Genomic DNA, 15750 nt, shown 5'->3' with positions numbered 1-15750 from the left:
CCCGTGTCTGCCGTTTTAAAAAAATAAGTAGCCGAGGGGGTGCCTAGGTGGTTCAGTGGGTTAAACATCTGTCTCTGGCTCCGATCACGATCATAGAGTCCCAGGATGCAGCTGGAGTCATGGGGCTCCTTGTTCAGTGGAGTGTCTGCTTCTCCCTCTGCCCCTCACCCCACTCTTATACTCTTTCTCTCAAATAAATAAATAAAATCTTTAAAAAAAAAAAAAAGTCAACCTAAAATAATCCTTATGCCAAAGAGGCATTTGGGGGTGGTAAATTCTGCTCCCCTTCAGGGATGACAGGCTGTAGGAAACAGGATGGGCTCTCAAGGTGCAGTGGGAGCCTGTGAATTCCTCCCTCTGGCCACCCAGGTGGGTGGAGGGTCAGCAGCGATTTTTCAGACACGGAGTGTAGGGGAGGCGCAGACCTCAAGTACTTGTTTATTCATTTGTTCATTCAGTCAAGCAGGCTTTTTTTTTTTTTTTTTAAGCACCTGTCACAGGACCAGGTAGTGTGTGGTGAACCATGCCAGGAGTAGAATCAAGAACCACAGAGCCCTGTCTTCAGGAAGCTCTCAGCCCAGCGTGCTCAGAAGTTCACAAACAACCTGACTTCATTTTTACCTTTTTCTGCAACGTTTGGAGAAGCTTCTGGGACGATGAGATGCAGGACAGGGTAGAAGATGACAGTTTAGAGTAGGGATGCCATGCTCCAGGGTGAGGAGGGGATGGCCCTCCACCCGGTTGATGAGGGCAATTCAGAAAAACCGGGTCTGTGGGGGTTGGGAACGTCCCTGCAGCTGCTGCGCTGTGGCCGCTGTGGCTGGGGGCGGGCAGTCCCCGGGCCGCGTGGGAGTGGTATGGAGGCCGAGAAAAATTAAGGCCATCCGACCTCAGGTTTAGTCTTAGCATGCCTTAGCATAAGTACAGCCATCCTAGTTCCGGCAGCCATCTCAGACCCCTGTGCCCAAGGGCTGAACTTTCCCCTACTTTACTTTCGTTCTAAGGACCCCCCACCCTGCTTTAGTAACAAGAACCCCCACCCTGCTTTGGTTCCAGAGACCCCCACCCTGCTTTAGTAACAGGAACTCATAAATACCCCTGCCTTAACTAAGCTCAGTGGTGGCTCCTTGGTGGTCTCTCCGACGCGAAAACTGGGGTATAACAGTGGGAGGTGGGGCCTGGGCAGGGGTCCCCAGGGGCGCTGGAGGAGAGCGGAGTCTCCCCTGGGCTCTGGCCCAGCCCATCCGGCTCCCGGCCCCGCCGTTGGGGGGCGCTGCCTCCTCCCGGGCGGCTGGGGGCGCTGCGGCCAAGCGGCGGGGGGCGCTGCCTCCTCCGGGACGGCGGGGGGCGCTGCGGGCCGGGCGGCGGGGGCGGCCCGGGCCGGCGCGGCGAGTGGCGCGGCGGATGGAGAGTCTGGCCGCGGCCGGCGGCGCCGCCTCCTTGTCGGGCCGGGCACGGCGGGCCGGGGCCTTTGTGTGAGGCGGCGGTGGCGATGGTGCTCGGGCCCCGCGGAGCCGGGTAAGCGCGGCCGGGCCGAGGGCTGACCCGGGTGGAGGCCAGACCCCCGTCCCGGCCTTTCTCTCGCTCTCGCGGGGCTCCCTCCTGCCCGCTCCCGTCGCCGGACCCATCATACCCGGCCGCGCGCCGACCCCGGCCGGTCCCGCCGCCCATCCTTTCGTTCCCGTCCGGCCCGGCGCCCCCGAAGCCGCCCCGGGGGGATCCCCTGCCGCTTGGGGCGCGACCGAGGTGCTCCGTAGCCCCCGGATGGAGCACCCTGGCCCGATCCAACCCCGTTCTTGCTGGGTTTGACCCTCCAGAGGGGAGACTGCGGCACCACGGGATTGTTGGGGTGCCTTCTCGGAAGTTCCCAGTGTGCCCCCCTTCCCACCCTCCACTCAGGCTTGCCAGTGCCCCGACCTGATGTGTGGCCGCCAGGGCCCGGGAGATGCTTCCCTGTATCCCAACAAAGCGCAGAAGCTTCTTGGATCCCAGAAAAAGTTGGGAGTTTGTAGAGGTGGTGAGGTGGAGAAAGGGGCTGTGTTGCGCGGGGCGAGTGCTGAAATTGAAGGAGAATGCAGCTAGCTTGGCTTCCTCACGCATTCAGGACTTGAAGGGGGTGGGGGGAGTGGGATCCAGCAAGCTTTTAGGAGTCTTGCCAGTATAATTAGATGCCCTCTTAGGGCATCAAGTCTTTTCGTTCTGATCAGCATATGCATAGATCCCAAAAAGGGTGGTTGAAAAAAAAAAGGCATATATAAGTAATAGTAAATGCTACAGTGTATTCTATTTTGCTTTATTTCTTTGGGTCTTGAGTGTTTTAGCTTAATCTTAAGCATGCAGAGGAGGAGACAACAATATCTGGATGGCTCTGGTTATGGTAAGACAAGAGACTAGGCAGGTAGGTGGTCTAGGGAGGGAGAGATCAGAACTCATGAATGAGTAAGAGGTCTATTTAGGGACTGGAAGGACAGAGCATTGATAAGAAAATAAAAGAGCAATCTTCTCTTGCCCTCAGCAGCTAATGGAACTTTGGTAATTATGTTCAAGTACTTTTACGGCGTTTGGTGTTTGGTGTTGTAAGAGAAGTGAAAGCACTGAACGAGATAGGAAAGCGTGTATTGGGGAAGAAGTTAGGAGATCCATTTGAGCCCTCCATCTAATAATGAAGTGAGGGATTGTGTCCAAGAGGTTGCCTCTGACTTGACCCTAAGGTATTAGCTTCTGTCCCACCAGGCCTACCCCCTCTCTTACTGACTCTCACAGATGGCGCTATCAGATTTTTTTCAATACTTTCGGGTTTTGTTGTGACCGTTCTGTGTTTGGGAACATGCAGGGAGAAAGGTCATTGTCCCATCACTTGTCCTTGCCCCCGGCAGCATGGAGCAGCACCGTGACCCTTGGCTCCTCCCCGCCCAGGGCTCACAAACACTCAGACTGGTGGTATTTTCTTCGGCAGAGCTCCTTGCGTGCAGGGATGTGTTTGGCCATCCATCTCTTCCTTTTACTGTCCACAGGTGAACCGTGCTGATACAGAGGCAACGTCCTAGGAGCTGCTAAGATGGGCATGAGGATCAAACTGCAAAGCACCAACCACCCCAACAACCTGCTGAAGGAACTCAACAAGTGCCGGCTCTCGGAGACCATGTGCGATGTCACCATTGTGGTGGGGAGCCGCTCCTTCCCAGCCCACAAGGCCGTGCTGGCCTGTGCGGCAGGCTACTTCCAGAACCTCTTCCTGAATACAGGGCTGGATGCTGCCAGGACCTACGTGGTGGACTTCATCACCCCTGCCAACTTCGAGAAGATTCTGAGCTTTGTCTACACGTCGGAGCTCTTCACAGACCTGATCAATGTTGGGGTCATCTATGAGGTGGCCGAGCGCCTGGGCATGGAGGATCTCCTCCGGGCCTGTCACTCCACCTTTCCTGACTTGGAGAGCACTGCCGTGGCCAAGCCCCTGACCAGCAGCGGGGAGAGCCACTCCGGTACCCAGAGTTGTAGCTCGGCAGAACCTGCCTATCCGCTTGGAGACTTCCGGGGGGGCGGGGAGCACTTTGGTCCTGATAGGAACTATGTGTTACCTAGTGATGCTGGAGGAAGCTGTAAAGAGGAAGAGAGAAATGTCACCAGTGACACTAACCATAGCTTGCCTCTGTCGCAGCAGCCCATGCCGCCAAAGACAGAAGACCACGACGGCCCTGCTCCTTTCACCCCCGTCCCTAATCTGGTGACTCAGCCAGTCCTAGGCGCCGTCAGCATGGGCATCCAGACCAGCGCGACTTCCTGCCAGCCGTATAAGGTTCAGAGCAATGGAGACTTCAGCAAAAACAGCTTCTTCCCCACTGACCGTGCAATTGACATTACCCCTGGGACCAACTCGTGTCTGAGCAATAGCGACCACTCCAAAGATCCGGGCTTCGGGCAGATGGATGAGCTCCAGCTGGACGAGCTGGGGGATGATGACTTGCAGTTTGAAGACCCCACCGAGGAGATAGGCACAGCCGAGGAGGTGATTGAGTTGAGTGACGACAGCGAGGATGAGCTGACTTTTGGCGAGAGTGACAACCGGGAGAATAAGGCCATGCCCTGCCAGGTGTGCAAAAAAGTTTTAGAGCCCAACATTCAGCTCATCCGACAGCATGCTCGGGACCATGTGGACCTGCTGACAGGCAACTGCAAGGTCTGCGAAACCCACTTCCAGGACCGAAACTCCAGGGTGACCCACGTTCTGTCCCATATCGGCATTTTCCTCTTCTCCTGCGACATGTGTGAAACTAAGTTCTTTACCCAGTGGCAGCTTACCCTCCACCGACGGGATGGGATATTTGAGAACAACATCATTGTCCACCCCAACGACCCCCTCTCTGGGAAGCTGGCTCTCTTTTCTGGGGCAGCCACTGCAGAGTTGAAGTGTGCTGCCTGTGGGAAGGCACTGGCCAGAGATTTCCATGCAGTCCGAGGACACATCCTTGACCATCTGCACCTGAAGGGCCAGGCCTGCAGTGTCTGTGACCAGCGCCACCTCAACCTCTGCAGCCTCATGTGGCACACGCTGTCCCACCTGGGCATTTCCGTCTTCTCCTGCTCCGTCTGTGCAAACAGTTTTGTGGACTGGCACCTTCTAGAGAAGCACATGGCCGTGCACCAAAGCCTGGAGGATGCCCTCTTCCGCTGCCACCTGTGTGGCCAGAGCTTCAAGTCGGAGGCCGCCTACCGCTACCACGTGAGCCAGCACAAATGCGCCAGTGGCCTTGATACCCGGCCCACCGCGGGGCTGCAGCACCCCGCTCTCCAGAAGCGGAAGCTGCCAGCAGAGGAGTTCCTGAGCGAGGAACTGGCTCTGCAGGGCCAGCCCGGGAACAGCAAGTACAGCTGCAAGGTCTGCGGCAAAAGGTTTGCCCACACGAGTGAGTTCAACTACCACCGGCGCATCCACACAGGCGAGAAGCCGTACCAGTGTAAGGTGTGCCACAAGTTCTTCCGAGGCCGCTCAACCATCAAGTGCCACCTGAAGACGCACTCGGGGGCCCTCATGTACCGTTGCACGGTCTGTGGCCACTACAGCTCCACGCTCAACCTCATGAGCAAGCACGTGGGTGTGCACAAAGGCAGCCTCCCACCCGACTTCACCATTGAGCAGACCTTCATGTACATTATCCATTCCAAAGAGGCAGAGAAGAACCCGGACAGCTGACTGGGTACCCGCGGAGCTAAGGGCAGCTTCTAGGCAGCAGCCAGGACGTTGATTTTCTAATTGCTGTTGGGCCCTCTGCAGTTTCAGTTTGGCCTTGCTAGGAAATTCTGTTCTGTATTGTGTTGAAAGAAGAAAGAGCACACGAGCTGTTACTGTTTTTGAGAAGCAATGGCCCTATCATGTTTACCTCCTTACCTGTTCTTGCCCATGGTGGGCTTTGTTTTTGAGTCTTCGGAGGCCGGGCTTGGGATCTGGTCAGGCAGTTGATGTCAACTAGATCCCCTGACTAGATCCTCTCTTCGCGCCTCTCAAGTTTTAGTTTACTGATAGGTATTTATGCTGCTAAGAATCCAACCAACAGCCTCACTGAATAGAGGAGGTGGAGAGAGGTTTTCACTGTGGGTATTATTGCCAGATTTCCAACTGGAATGCCCAGCTGTGAGAGAGATTTGGGGAATGTGGTCTTTCAGAAAAGACTAGTCTGCAGGGCAGCTCACTTCAGGTGCCAGGCCCGGCCCTCAGCAGGGAAAAGGCGGATGGGACGGCGGTGCCTGCTCGTTTCCACGCTCTGATCTGCTGGGGGGACAGGAAAATCTTTTGGCAGCTAGATCCAAACTGGAGGCAGAGCTTTCTGTTTAGGTCAGAAAGCTTTGGGATGAATCCTTGCTGGTCAGAAGAGGTGTCCTCCAGGGCCGCTGGAAGTGGCAGCCTGGATGGACAGGAAGGGAGGCTTCTCTTTTCTCCTCGATTCCAAAGAAATACGATTTTATGGAGTTGTAGCCCAGGTGGTTGGTTAGGCCTTCCCTGTGGGGCAAAGAGAACAGGGAGCCCTTTGATACAGTCATCTGTCATCAGGCTACCTCCGTCGACCTTGAGTTTTCTGGTGGAGAGGTGGGGATGTCTCTGACAGCAGCAACCTTGCCTTAATTTATATCCAGTCTCCCACCTAGAAGTGTGTTTGACCTGTGGTGTAGATGAGAAGACCCCACGGGGTGGCGGAGTGATGGACTGTGAGCCCTTCAGGATCGAAGGGACCCGAGTGTGTAGCAGGATGTGCGGTCTGTCTGTCCCAGTCGGGTAACCTGTTGTTTACTTTGTGCTAACTGCCCAGGAGCTTTGGCAGCTCACCTTTGACCTGCTGGAATTTATCCTGATCTATCATTGCATCGCCACCAGGGGGCGTTATTGGACGGCAGCTGGTGTAGGCCTGCCCCAGCTGGCTGGGATGGAGTCTGCCCAGTCTTTGGGGCTGGTTGCTCCATTCTTTGTGGCTTTTGAGGGGTTCTTGCCCAAAGAAGGCTTGAGGGAGAGGGCCTTCGGATCCCGCATATTCACAAGGTAGCACCTCAGTAACTCATACTACCTCAGCCTGCTCAGGCGAGCTCTGGGAGTCCCTGGCCTAGGCCCTGACATTGCCCTTGTGGGGACTCAGCAGCACCCGGGCTGTTTCACAAGCAAGTGGTTTTAATTAACTCACAGAGCCTTTTCGAACATTGATATTTATTTATTTTTGCTTTTATATACATAGTACCCAGCATCTCTTTTGGATAAGTGACTTAAGGAAAATGAGTTTCTCCCCAGCGAGTAGCCATAGTCCAGGGGATAGTCCTGGCCAGAGGTTTGGAAACGGGGGCTTGGACTCAGGGAGGAGGTGTCTAGCCTTTAAACAAGCGACTCCTTTTCCTTCTGTCCAGATAGTCTCTTCAGAATAAGCCCAGGGAACCCTTTAGGTAATGGATGTGAGTTATAGAAAGTTGGGGCTTATTAAATTCCTCGGCCTTTCCTGAATGCGCTTGAGTAGATAGGGAACCGGATTGAGGGGAACAAGTTAAATGAAGGAACTTTTTGCACATTTTCTCATCCTTCCTAAACTTGGAAAGCTATATTAAGACACACAAGCAAGCCAAAGTTCCGTCCCTGTCGGACTTGCTGCCTCTCTCTCTAGCCCTAAATTGGTAAAGCCTCCCAGTTGGGGTGCCTGGCTCTCTGGTGGGGTGACTTTTACATGAAGGGATTTGTACCAGTGGCCGCTTTTCACCATCGAACTTGTTATTCATCCCCTCAGGTCATTCTTGTCAAGTATGCAGTGCTGCGACTTTCTGTCCCTGACTGGCTTTTCCCTTTCTCCCCCCCCCCCCGCCCCCCGCACTGACTGTTGGAAATTTAAGAAGGCAAATGTGCGGAAGACCGCCATCAAGTATCTGCTAAGCTTTTTTGAAGGCTGAGTGATCCCTCCTAGACTGTCAATGAAGACCAATTTTTGAATGGTCAGATTTGAGAGAGGTGGTACTTACTGGAACCCAGCCAGCTGGCCAAGCATGGATCAGTGTGCTGGAGAAACCCTTTTCCTTAACGGAGGGCATCGTGGATGCTGGGTAGTCTGTATACTTAACCTGAAACTGTGAAGTTTTCCCTTTTCTCCAGTAAACCAAAAAGCAAATCCTTGAACCTTGCCCCTGAAACACTAAACAAAAAGCTGCATCCCCTGATCATCCTGAGGCCAAGCACTTGATTGGGGGGTGGGGTGGTTGGTGGGGCTGGTTGGTTGTGGTCAGACTTGTAGCAGGGGTCAGTAGCTCGTGAGGCTCACTGACCAAACCCCATTCCTCTGCTTGTCCCATATTCACACCTGACCCCTCCCCCTGTTTAGAGTCATGTTTGCTGCCTCCACCTCCAGCTCTCCCTTTTCCGAACTGTTTTACTTGAAACTCTATGTTGTGGCAGAGGGAACTCTGGGATCCCTGGTCGAAGGTACTCATTTTATTTTGAGTTTTTAAAACTTTTTTTCCAGCCTTCTGTTTTGTTGCCCCTCTGCCTTGGAGCCCAGTTTAGCAGTCTGCTGTAATGTTCTGAGGTTCTCTCTGACCCCTGAATGTCTTTTCTCCTCCCCCTTCTCTGTTGTTCCGTACTCAGGACCAGCTACATAATTTGCAGAGTCCTTTGTTTAAAAATGAAGATTTTCAAGATGGCGACTGTAGAGCATTAAATCAGGCACGAGGCTATTCCTGACCTGTTTCTTAAGGGAAGAACATAATACTTGGATAGCACATCAGAATAAACAGCAGAGGCTGCTTTTGGCCGCAGGAAGGGGTCCATCTCCCACCTCTCCTGTGAGCCAATGCTGGCTTGCTGATGCCGTAGTGCCTGCTGGGAAGCTCTGCTACATTTTAGTATTTGGTCCTACATTTTAAGGGCCCGGGTGAGCCCTAAGAACCAGGAAATGGGTAAAAGTTTTTTTTTTTTTTTTACTTTATTCCCTTCTGATCCATCAGCACCCCTTTGTCTCCAGGACAAACCTTTGGGCCTAAATACCTTCTCCCCAGTCAGGTTTTGCTACTGATGAATTTTCTTTGTCTTCTGGCCTCTTACTGTGCCCTGTTCCTGAGACTACTCAACTTTGGAAGTGAATTTAAATCCTTTTCTAGGTGGACACTGATTTTGTTGGTGTGGGAGTGGGCTGTGGAGAAGTCTGCCCGTCCGAATGTCCCCTCACATCCTTTTTCTTCAGTCCTGCCCTGAGTGGGTCAGGAAGCCGGGGGCACACAGCATTCATTTCACTGTCATCACTCATGAGCAAACTTAACATCAGAATGAAAATGAAACTGTTTTGATTTTGCTGTTTCTTTAACACCCGTCCCCTGTCCAGTCCACCCTTCCCTCCCACCTCTGCTAGTGAAAGTCTCTTATGAAACCGAGAAGAGTTGTTGACGCCTAACTTCCTTCCATTAAATTAATAAGTACTGACCTCCTAATATTTAAGTGTTTACTATCTATTGCTGTAAAGTTTTGTATATTTTGTAAACTTCTTTTCCCAAATAGTAGATGTCTAAAATCGTTGTACATCTGATTCTTTTATATTCCATTGTTCGGCACAAAGTGTGGTTTTTATTTAGAATAAAAAAAGGAAACTTGAAACAGGAATTCTTTTCCTCTTGACTGGGGTTACTCTGTCCCTTGAGTTCAGAAGTTTGGGGCCCAACACCTGGTAGTGGTAGCATTGTGCTCAGCAGATGCCAGGATTCTTTTTAAAGGATTTTCTTTATTAGGGCATGAGCAGAGGGGAAGGGCAGAGGGAGAGGGAGAAGCAGACTCCCCACTGAGCCGAGAGCCCAACTTGGGGCTCAGTCCCAGGACCCTGAGATCATGACCTGAGCCAAAGGCAGAAGCTTAACCAACTGAGTCACCCAGACACGCCTGATGCCTGGATTCTTTCGGGTAGCACAGTTTCTTTTCCTTTTTTTTTTTTTTTTTTAAGATTTCATTTATTTGAGAGAAAAAGCACAAGCTGAGAGGGAGGCAGAGGGAGAGAGAGAAGCAAGCTCCCTGCTGAGCAGGGAGCCCAACACAGGGCTCAATCCCAGGACCCTGAGATTATGAACTGAGCTGAAGACAGATGCTTAACCAACTGAGCCACCCAGGCACCCCCACAGGTTTCCTTTCCTGTAGCTGGAATTCCCCGGGGTTAACCTGTTGACCTGTTTTTAGTGGCAAACTAAGTCAGTAGCCTAGCCTTTCCAGGGGAAACCTCCCCCAGGGGATCTGTTGGCCTAGAGAGTAGTGAACTCTGCTCATGTTGGGCTAGAGGTTCAGCCTCGGATTGTCCTGCCAGTGCCATCTGATTCACTGATGTGGCATGTCCAGGCGGACAGAAGCAGACTCAGTGGAGGTGGAAGTTTGGCCCGGTCTCATGGGGTCGTTAACAAACGTACCTCCACAAGGAAGGAACTAGACATCAGAAGTTGGGGCGTGACATGGTCCATCTGGTCTCCACAACTGGGTCAGTTGTGGCGCCGGTCAGGGCTCAGAGCAGCCTTGTTGCTGTCAGCACACCCTGGGCTCTGGAGGAAGCCCCTAAGGAAGTATTCCTGCCACCCCAGGTGACAACGCGTTGCCAAAGAAATCCTTGAGAAGATTGAGCCCCTGGGGGGCTGGTGTCCCAGGTAACCCAGGAGGTGACAGATGTGACATTGGGTTCCCTTTAGGAAACTTCTGGAACTTCAAGTCAGCAGAGGCACTGATAAGGGCATCAGATTTGGGCTTGGTTTTTATTTTTATTTACTTATTATTTTATTTTTTATTTATTTTTTTAAAGATTTTTATTTATTTATTTGATAGAGAGAGATCACAAGTAGGCAGAGAGGCAGGCAGAGAGAGAGGAGGAAGCAGGCTCCCCACCAAGCTGAGAGCCCAATGTGGGGCTCCATCCCAGGACCCTGAGATCATGACCTGAGCTAAAGGCAAAGGCTTAACCCACTGAGTCACCCAGTGCCCCTGGGCTTCGTTTTTATATGGGCACAAAGGAGGTAAGTCTTTTTTAATTCATTTTGTGTATTGTTAGGTTAATGCCTTCCTGCAACCCCAAGTCACAATCCGGACTGTCCTGGCTGAAAAAGCCTTCAGCTCTGTGCCACGGAGCAGCTCTCTGTCGCTTAAGACCCTTTTGGATTTGGGTCCGGTGAGCGGGACTGCAGCTGCATTTCCCTCTGTGCCCCTGACAGACGGGTACATACACTATCGGAGCACATGTTTAGTGCATCAGATAAATGCAGTTCTCAGATTTCTAAAAGCGGGACGGTGCTCCAGGTCAGTGAATGGTTATTCCAAGTGAAACATCCCAGCAATACTGAGCTCTTGAGCAGAGCAGAGGCCGTCAGTGATTATATTCACAAGCCCTTTATTCTGCTCCGGTGGAGTTAGGACACCAAGCACTTGGAACTAGAGGGCTTGGGACTGATTCTTAGACTTTTCCTTCATGGACATGGTCCTAGATTCCCAAACTGATAAATGAGTCTTTTCCAGAAGACCTACTTGCCAACATGAAGGCTTCTTTTCCTATTTATAGGACAAGCATGAATAGAAGTAAGTTGTTGGGCAGGAAAATTAATGGAAGACCTGGCCAGGGAGAATGAAGTTTAAGGGTGAGGACTGACTTAGAATACCAGAGCTGTGCCTTGTGACAGAATCGGAAAATTTCTACTTTCCCATCCCCTGCTCAGGGGACAAGGGCTGAGGGACAGAGCCTCCGGAAGCATCTGCCGCTGACTCTCCCGAGGTCTGCTGTCAGAATGGATGTCCCTTGATATTTTCCCATGATCTAGAGAGAAAGGGAGGGATGGGGGTGGATTTCTGATAGAATCTCTTCCTAGAAGTCTGGAAATGTCCTACATCTGAAGGTGGGAGCAGGTGGGCTCCGAGGAACATTGATTCTGGGATGGTTCCTCTGCTTCGTGGGGAGGGAAGCAGGATGGATGAAGGGGAGAGTATCAGCAAGGAAATGGAGCCACTTCCTGGAGGTGGGGGTGGGGCACCAGACCTCTGCTTCACCCCCTCCATCCATCATATCACCGAGGATGCTAGGAAACTGCTGAGGCCTCCTGGTTCCTTGGCCTCTGACCGCTTGTCCTCACAGCCTGCACAGTGTGGTGGTGGTGGGGGGGAATCAGCAAGCACAAAAGCACAGAAGGAAAGTTGTGTGAGGTCCCCACGGAGCACACTCTTTCCGGCCAGGGTGATTGTTGAAATGAGTGTGTCGAGTTTCTGCTGAGCCTCTCTTTAGCCTATCCCAGCTGGAAGTACAGATTTTGGAAAGAGCCAGAGTCACCGCTTTCTGTGTTACTTATTTCACCATTTTTCCCAAGTCTCTTCTTGAGTCCCGAGGATTGAAACGAACAGGACACCACCAAAGACCTATTCTCTGCCCCTCCCTGCCCCACCTCCTCCCCATCTCACTTTTATAAGACATACTCAAGATCGACCGTGAGCATTTTGGCTCTTCCTCCCCTCCCCCCAAATCTCTCACCTACACCCGCAGCTTTCTTCTTCACTGATGGAGAGTAGGATCTACACTGAGGGACGGAGAGGGGTGAGGTCCTTGGCGCCTACCGGTTCAGGCTTGGTGGTCCTGGGGGACTGCCGCAGCAGGCTGGGCGCCCTCCTTGGTGATGATGATGGAATGCTGAGTGGAGGAGGAGGAGGACAAGGAAGCCTGTCTGTCTGCCCTGGCCCGGGCCTTGGGAAGGTAATGGACCACGGCACTCAGCAGCTGGTCCCGGAATCTCGGGCTGAGGAAGTTGTAAAGGATAGGGTTGACCACACAGTGGAGCATGGCGAAGCAGTCAATGACGTCGTAGAAGAAGTACAGCAGGTGGACCAGGTAGCAGTGGAGGACAATGTGGGTCCCGTGAAGTGTGAGCAGGAGCAGGGTCACGTGGTAGGGCAGCCAGCAGATGGCGAAGATGACCACGTAGGCACACACCAGGAGGCAGTGGCGCCGGCCCTCAGGCCATCCCGCCCGCCGAAGCCGGCAGGCCGTCAGCACGTTGAAGACCACCATGAGCGGGAAGGGCAGTAGGAAGCCCAGGATGGTGGTACACATGGCCACTGCCAGGGCCCACGTGCTGTAGGTTTCAAAGGGCGCCATGAAGAGGCACATGGGCTCAGAGCTCTCTACCAGCTGGATGTGCACCACCTCGGGCAGTGGGATGATGGCCGAGAGGACCCAAACTCCTGCACACACGGCCCGCCGCATTCGGTGCTGGTGCCGCTGCCAGTAGTGTGACGTGCTGGTGAGGGTGACGTAGCGGTCGATGCTGAGGCACACCAGGAAGAAGATGCTGCTGTACATGTTGGCAAAGTAGAAGTAGTGCGTGAAGCGGCAGGAGAAGCTGCCCCAGAGCCAGGTGTAGTCCAGCATGACCTCCAGCATCCACACGGGCAGAGACAGGACGATGCCCAGGTCTGCGATGGCCATGTTGAGGACGTAGAGGTTCAGCAGCCCCGCCCGGCCCAAGCAGCGCCAGCTGACCCATATCACCAGGAGGTTCTCCACCAGGCCCACCACAAAGATGGCCAGGTAGAGGACAAAGAGGATCACCTGCTTGGTGTCCTCTCGGAGCTCCATGTGGCACTCGGGCAAGGTGTGGTTGAAGAAGGAGAGCAGCTCATTCCAGTTGTGGATCTCTCCGAAGTCACTAGCAGGTGCCGTGGTGAAGCCTTCTGTGGGGGCAGGTGCCATGTTGTCCTTGACCGACATTAGGACTGGTGCACGCCTGGTGGGGAGAAGAGAGGGTTGGAAGAGAACAGAGACCTCAAAAGCAGCCTTAGGTCTCAAGTTAGCGGGCCACAGGGACCAGGAGGCTTTGGGAAAGGATTCTGGGTCTGAAGAGGCAAGAGAGAGTTTTAACATTCAGACTGTGGAGAACTAGTACGCAGCTCACTTGCCGGACTTGACCTGCGAGCCAAGATGTTTTGTTAGGACTCGATGGCTCGAGAGACAAAAGCTATTTGTGCCCAGCCAGATTCCTTCCCAGCCTGGGGGGCCCCACCGTAGCTCGGGCCACAGGCTGGCTCCGACCTCTACTTCTCTCCTGGAATCTCACCTTTTAGCCCTTTCATCTGGGCCTTCCTTAGGAAGTCTACTCTGTCTCACCTTCGGGCTATGGATGTGGGACACACACACACACACACACACACACGCACCCCTCTCATTTATCCCCGGGGACATCTGTGGGTCATGCACAAAAGTCAGTTTGTCTTCAAGCCCTGATTCCCTTCTTTCCTAAGAGGGAGATACCCACCTGCGTTTCTGTCGGGAGCGCTTCTGGTCTGGGCTGTTGCAGAGCCGTGAGGAGACTGGAGGGCCGGTGGCCGTGGGGCTGGCTTCGCTGTGGGCTTCAGGGCCGTCCTTCTCATCCGGGAAGCAGTATCACTGGCTGAGGCTCCATGGGAGAGGGTCAGGGTTTTTCCTGCCTTCCCCCAATGCAGATAGAGGGGAAGTCACAGCAGATGACCCGTGTGCCAGTGGCAGGGAGGAGTCAGGCTGCAAGCACGAAGATCCCGACTCCTAACTCACCAGCTGTGTGAATTTACCTCTTTAAGCCTCAGTTGTCTCCTCTGCAAAATGGGACAATACTGTCTACTAATAGGGGTGTTGTGGGAATTCAGTGAGCCCACAAGGTGAAGTGTTTAGCACAGGGCCAGGCCTGTGGTAAATGCTTTACCTACGTTTGTGTTTTCCACTCTGAGTGGGTTTGGAATCCCGCTCTCCCCTGTCTGTTGATTCCTACTAAAGCAAAACTGGATGGGGGTGGGCAGGTGAAAATAAATCCGAAAATCAGCCAGACTTTCAGTCATGCTGCCTTTCCCCACTGCCTTGCACCCACCCTGCATTTGGGCTCTGAGGGGGAGAATCTGGAGAGAGAGGGAAGACTGAACAGGGGATGGGGGGTGGAAAGGGGGCTGCATTGAACTTCAGGGAGTTTCCTGGGTAGGGGGGCGGGGAGAGCAGCATCCTTCCCCTGCTGCTTCACAAGTCTCACGAAGTGTGGCCAAGGATGGGTCAGGAGAGGCAGGTAGACACCACGCTTCTCTCCTTCTGAGCCATGGGCGAAGGCTCAGAGCCCGTGGGTTTGTGTTGTCTGGTGCCAGCAGAGCTTCCGGCTTCTCTGAGCATTTTCACTGCTGTTAAGCATTTGATCTCTGAGATACCCTGTGGTACCCCCTCTGGGGATGAAGGGTGGGCTTCCTTATCCTCTGTTTGTTAAGCACAGAGAGGTCACCTGTCACACCTAGCCCCCCACCCACCCACCCAGTGCAGAGGGCAGAGCCCCCTGGAGCCAGGCCCAGGCTCTGTGGCCTGTAGGGCCAAGGGTGTGCTGGCCTGAGGGGTCTAGGTGTGCGTATTTAATCAGAGCGAAGTTCCCATACCAATGTCAACCAAGAGTACAGTTCAGCAGCACTCAGTACATTCACCCTGTTGGGTAACCACCACCTCTCCGTAGGTCCTCATGTTTTTCCAAAACATACTCCCTGTTTCCCTCTTCCCCCAGCCCCTGACAGCAACCATTCTGCTTTCTGTCTCTGCAAATTTACCTGTTATGGATATTTGATAGAAATAGAATCATACAACGTGCGACCTTGGTATCTGTTTCGTTTCTCACTTGGCAGTGCTGGGGAACTTCATCCACGCTGTGGCAGGTATCCGCACCTCCTTACTCTCTGGTGTGGCTGAGTAATACTCCATGGCGAGGCTACACCACATTTTGTTTATCCATTCAAGGAGGGGATTTCTTTTTCAGTTTAATAATTAATTTTATATGGTGGTGAAATAAACATAACATCAAATTTACCATTTTAGCTATTTTTAAAATGATTTTATTTATTTGTTTATTTATTTATTTGAGAGAGAGCAGAAGCAGAGGGAGAGGGAGAAGCAGGCCCCCATTGTTAGCTATTTTTAATTATACAGTTTAGTAGCTTTAAGTAAGGGGTGCCTGACTGGCTCAGTTGGTAAAACATGCAAATTTTGATCTTGGGGTGTGATGAGTTCAAGCCCCACCACTGGGCATAGAGATTACTTAAATAAATAATAAAATATCTATGTTCAGGGCGCCTGGGTGACTCAGTCATTAAGCGTCTGTCTTCGGCTCAATTCATGATCAGGGTTGTGGGATCAAGCCCTGCATCAAGCTCCCTGCTCAGCAGGGAGCCTGCTTTCCCTTTCCCATTCCCTGTGCTCGTGTTCCTGCTCTTGCTGTATCTCTCTTGCTGTCAAATTA

General features: G+C 52.9%; 2 protein-coding genes across 2 annotated transcripts; one reads left to right on the top strand and one right to left on the bottom strand.

The window, feature by feature from the left end:
- The first annotated feature begins 1405 nt into the window (after positions 1-1405).
- On the top strand, positions 1406-9109 carry ZBTB39 (zinc finger and BTB domain containing 39). The gene is made up of 2 exons (XM_059403479.1): positions 1406-1518; positions 3015-9109. The coding sequence occupies exon 2, from the start codon at positions 3059-3061 to the stop codon at positions 5192-5194; it is 2136 nt and encodes a 711-aa protein (XP_059259462.1). The 5' UTR covers positions 1406-1518; positions 3015-3058; the 3' UTR covers positions 5195-9109.
- A 319-nt stretch (positions 9110-9428) lies between these two features.
- GPR182 (G protein-coupled receptor 182) lies at positions 9429-13902 on the bottom strand. Its single transcript, XM_059403481.1, has 2 exons — positions 13771-13902; positions 9429-13242 (listed from the first exon to the last, which is right to left on the bottom strand). The coding sequence occupies exon 2, from the start codon at positions 13224-13226 to the stop codon at positions 12081-12083; it is 1146 nt and encodes a 381-aa protein (XP_059259464.1). The 5' UTR covers positions 13227-13242; positions 13771-13902; the 3' UTR covers positions 9429-12080.
- Positions 13903-15750: the final 1848 nt, after the last annotated feature.

Source organism: Mustela nigripes, chromosome 6, assembly GCF_022355385.1.
Source record: "Mustela nigripes isolate SB6536 chromosome 6, MUSNIG.SB6536, whole genome shotgun sequence".
Lineage (NCBI taxonomy): Eukaryota > Metazoa > Chordata > Mammalia > Carnivora > Mustelidae > Mustela > Mustela nigripes.
This window is presented reverse-complemented; position numbering and strand designations above follow the sequence as displayed.

Coding starts and splice junctions, on each gene's coding strand:
- ZBTB39 (XM_059403479.1), top strand. CDS start 3,059: ATGGGCATGAGGATCAAACTGCAAAGCACCAACCACCCCAACAACCTG.
- GPR182 (XM_059403481.1), bottom strand. CDS start 13,226: ATGTCGGTCAAGGACAACATGGCACCTGCCCCCACAGAAGGCTTCACC.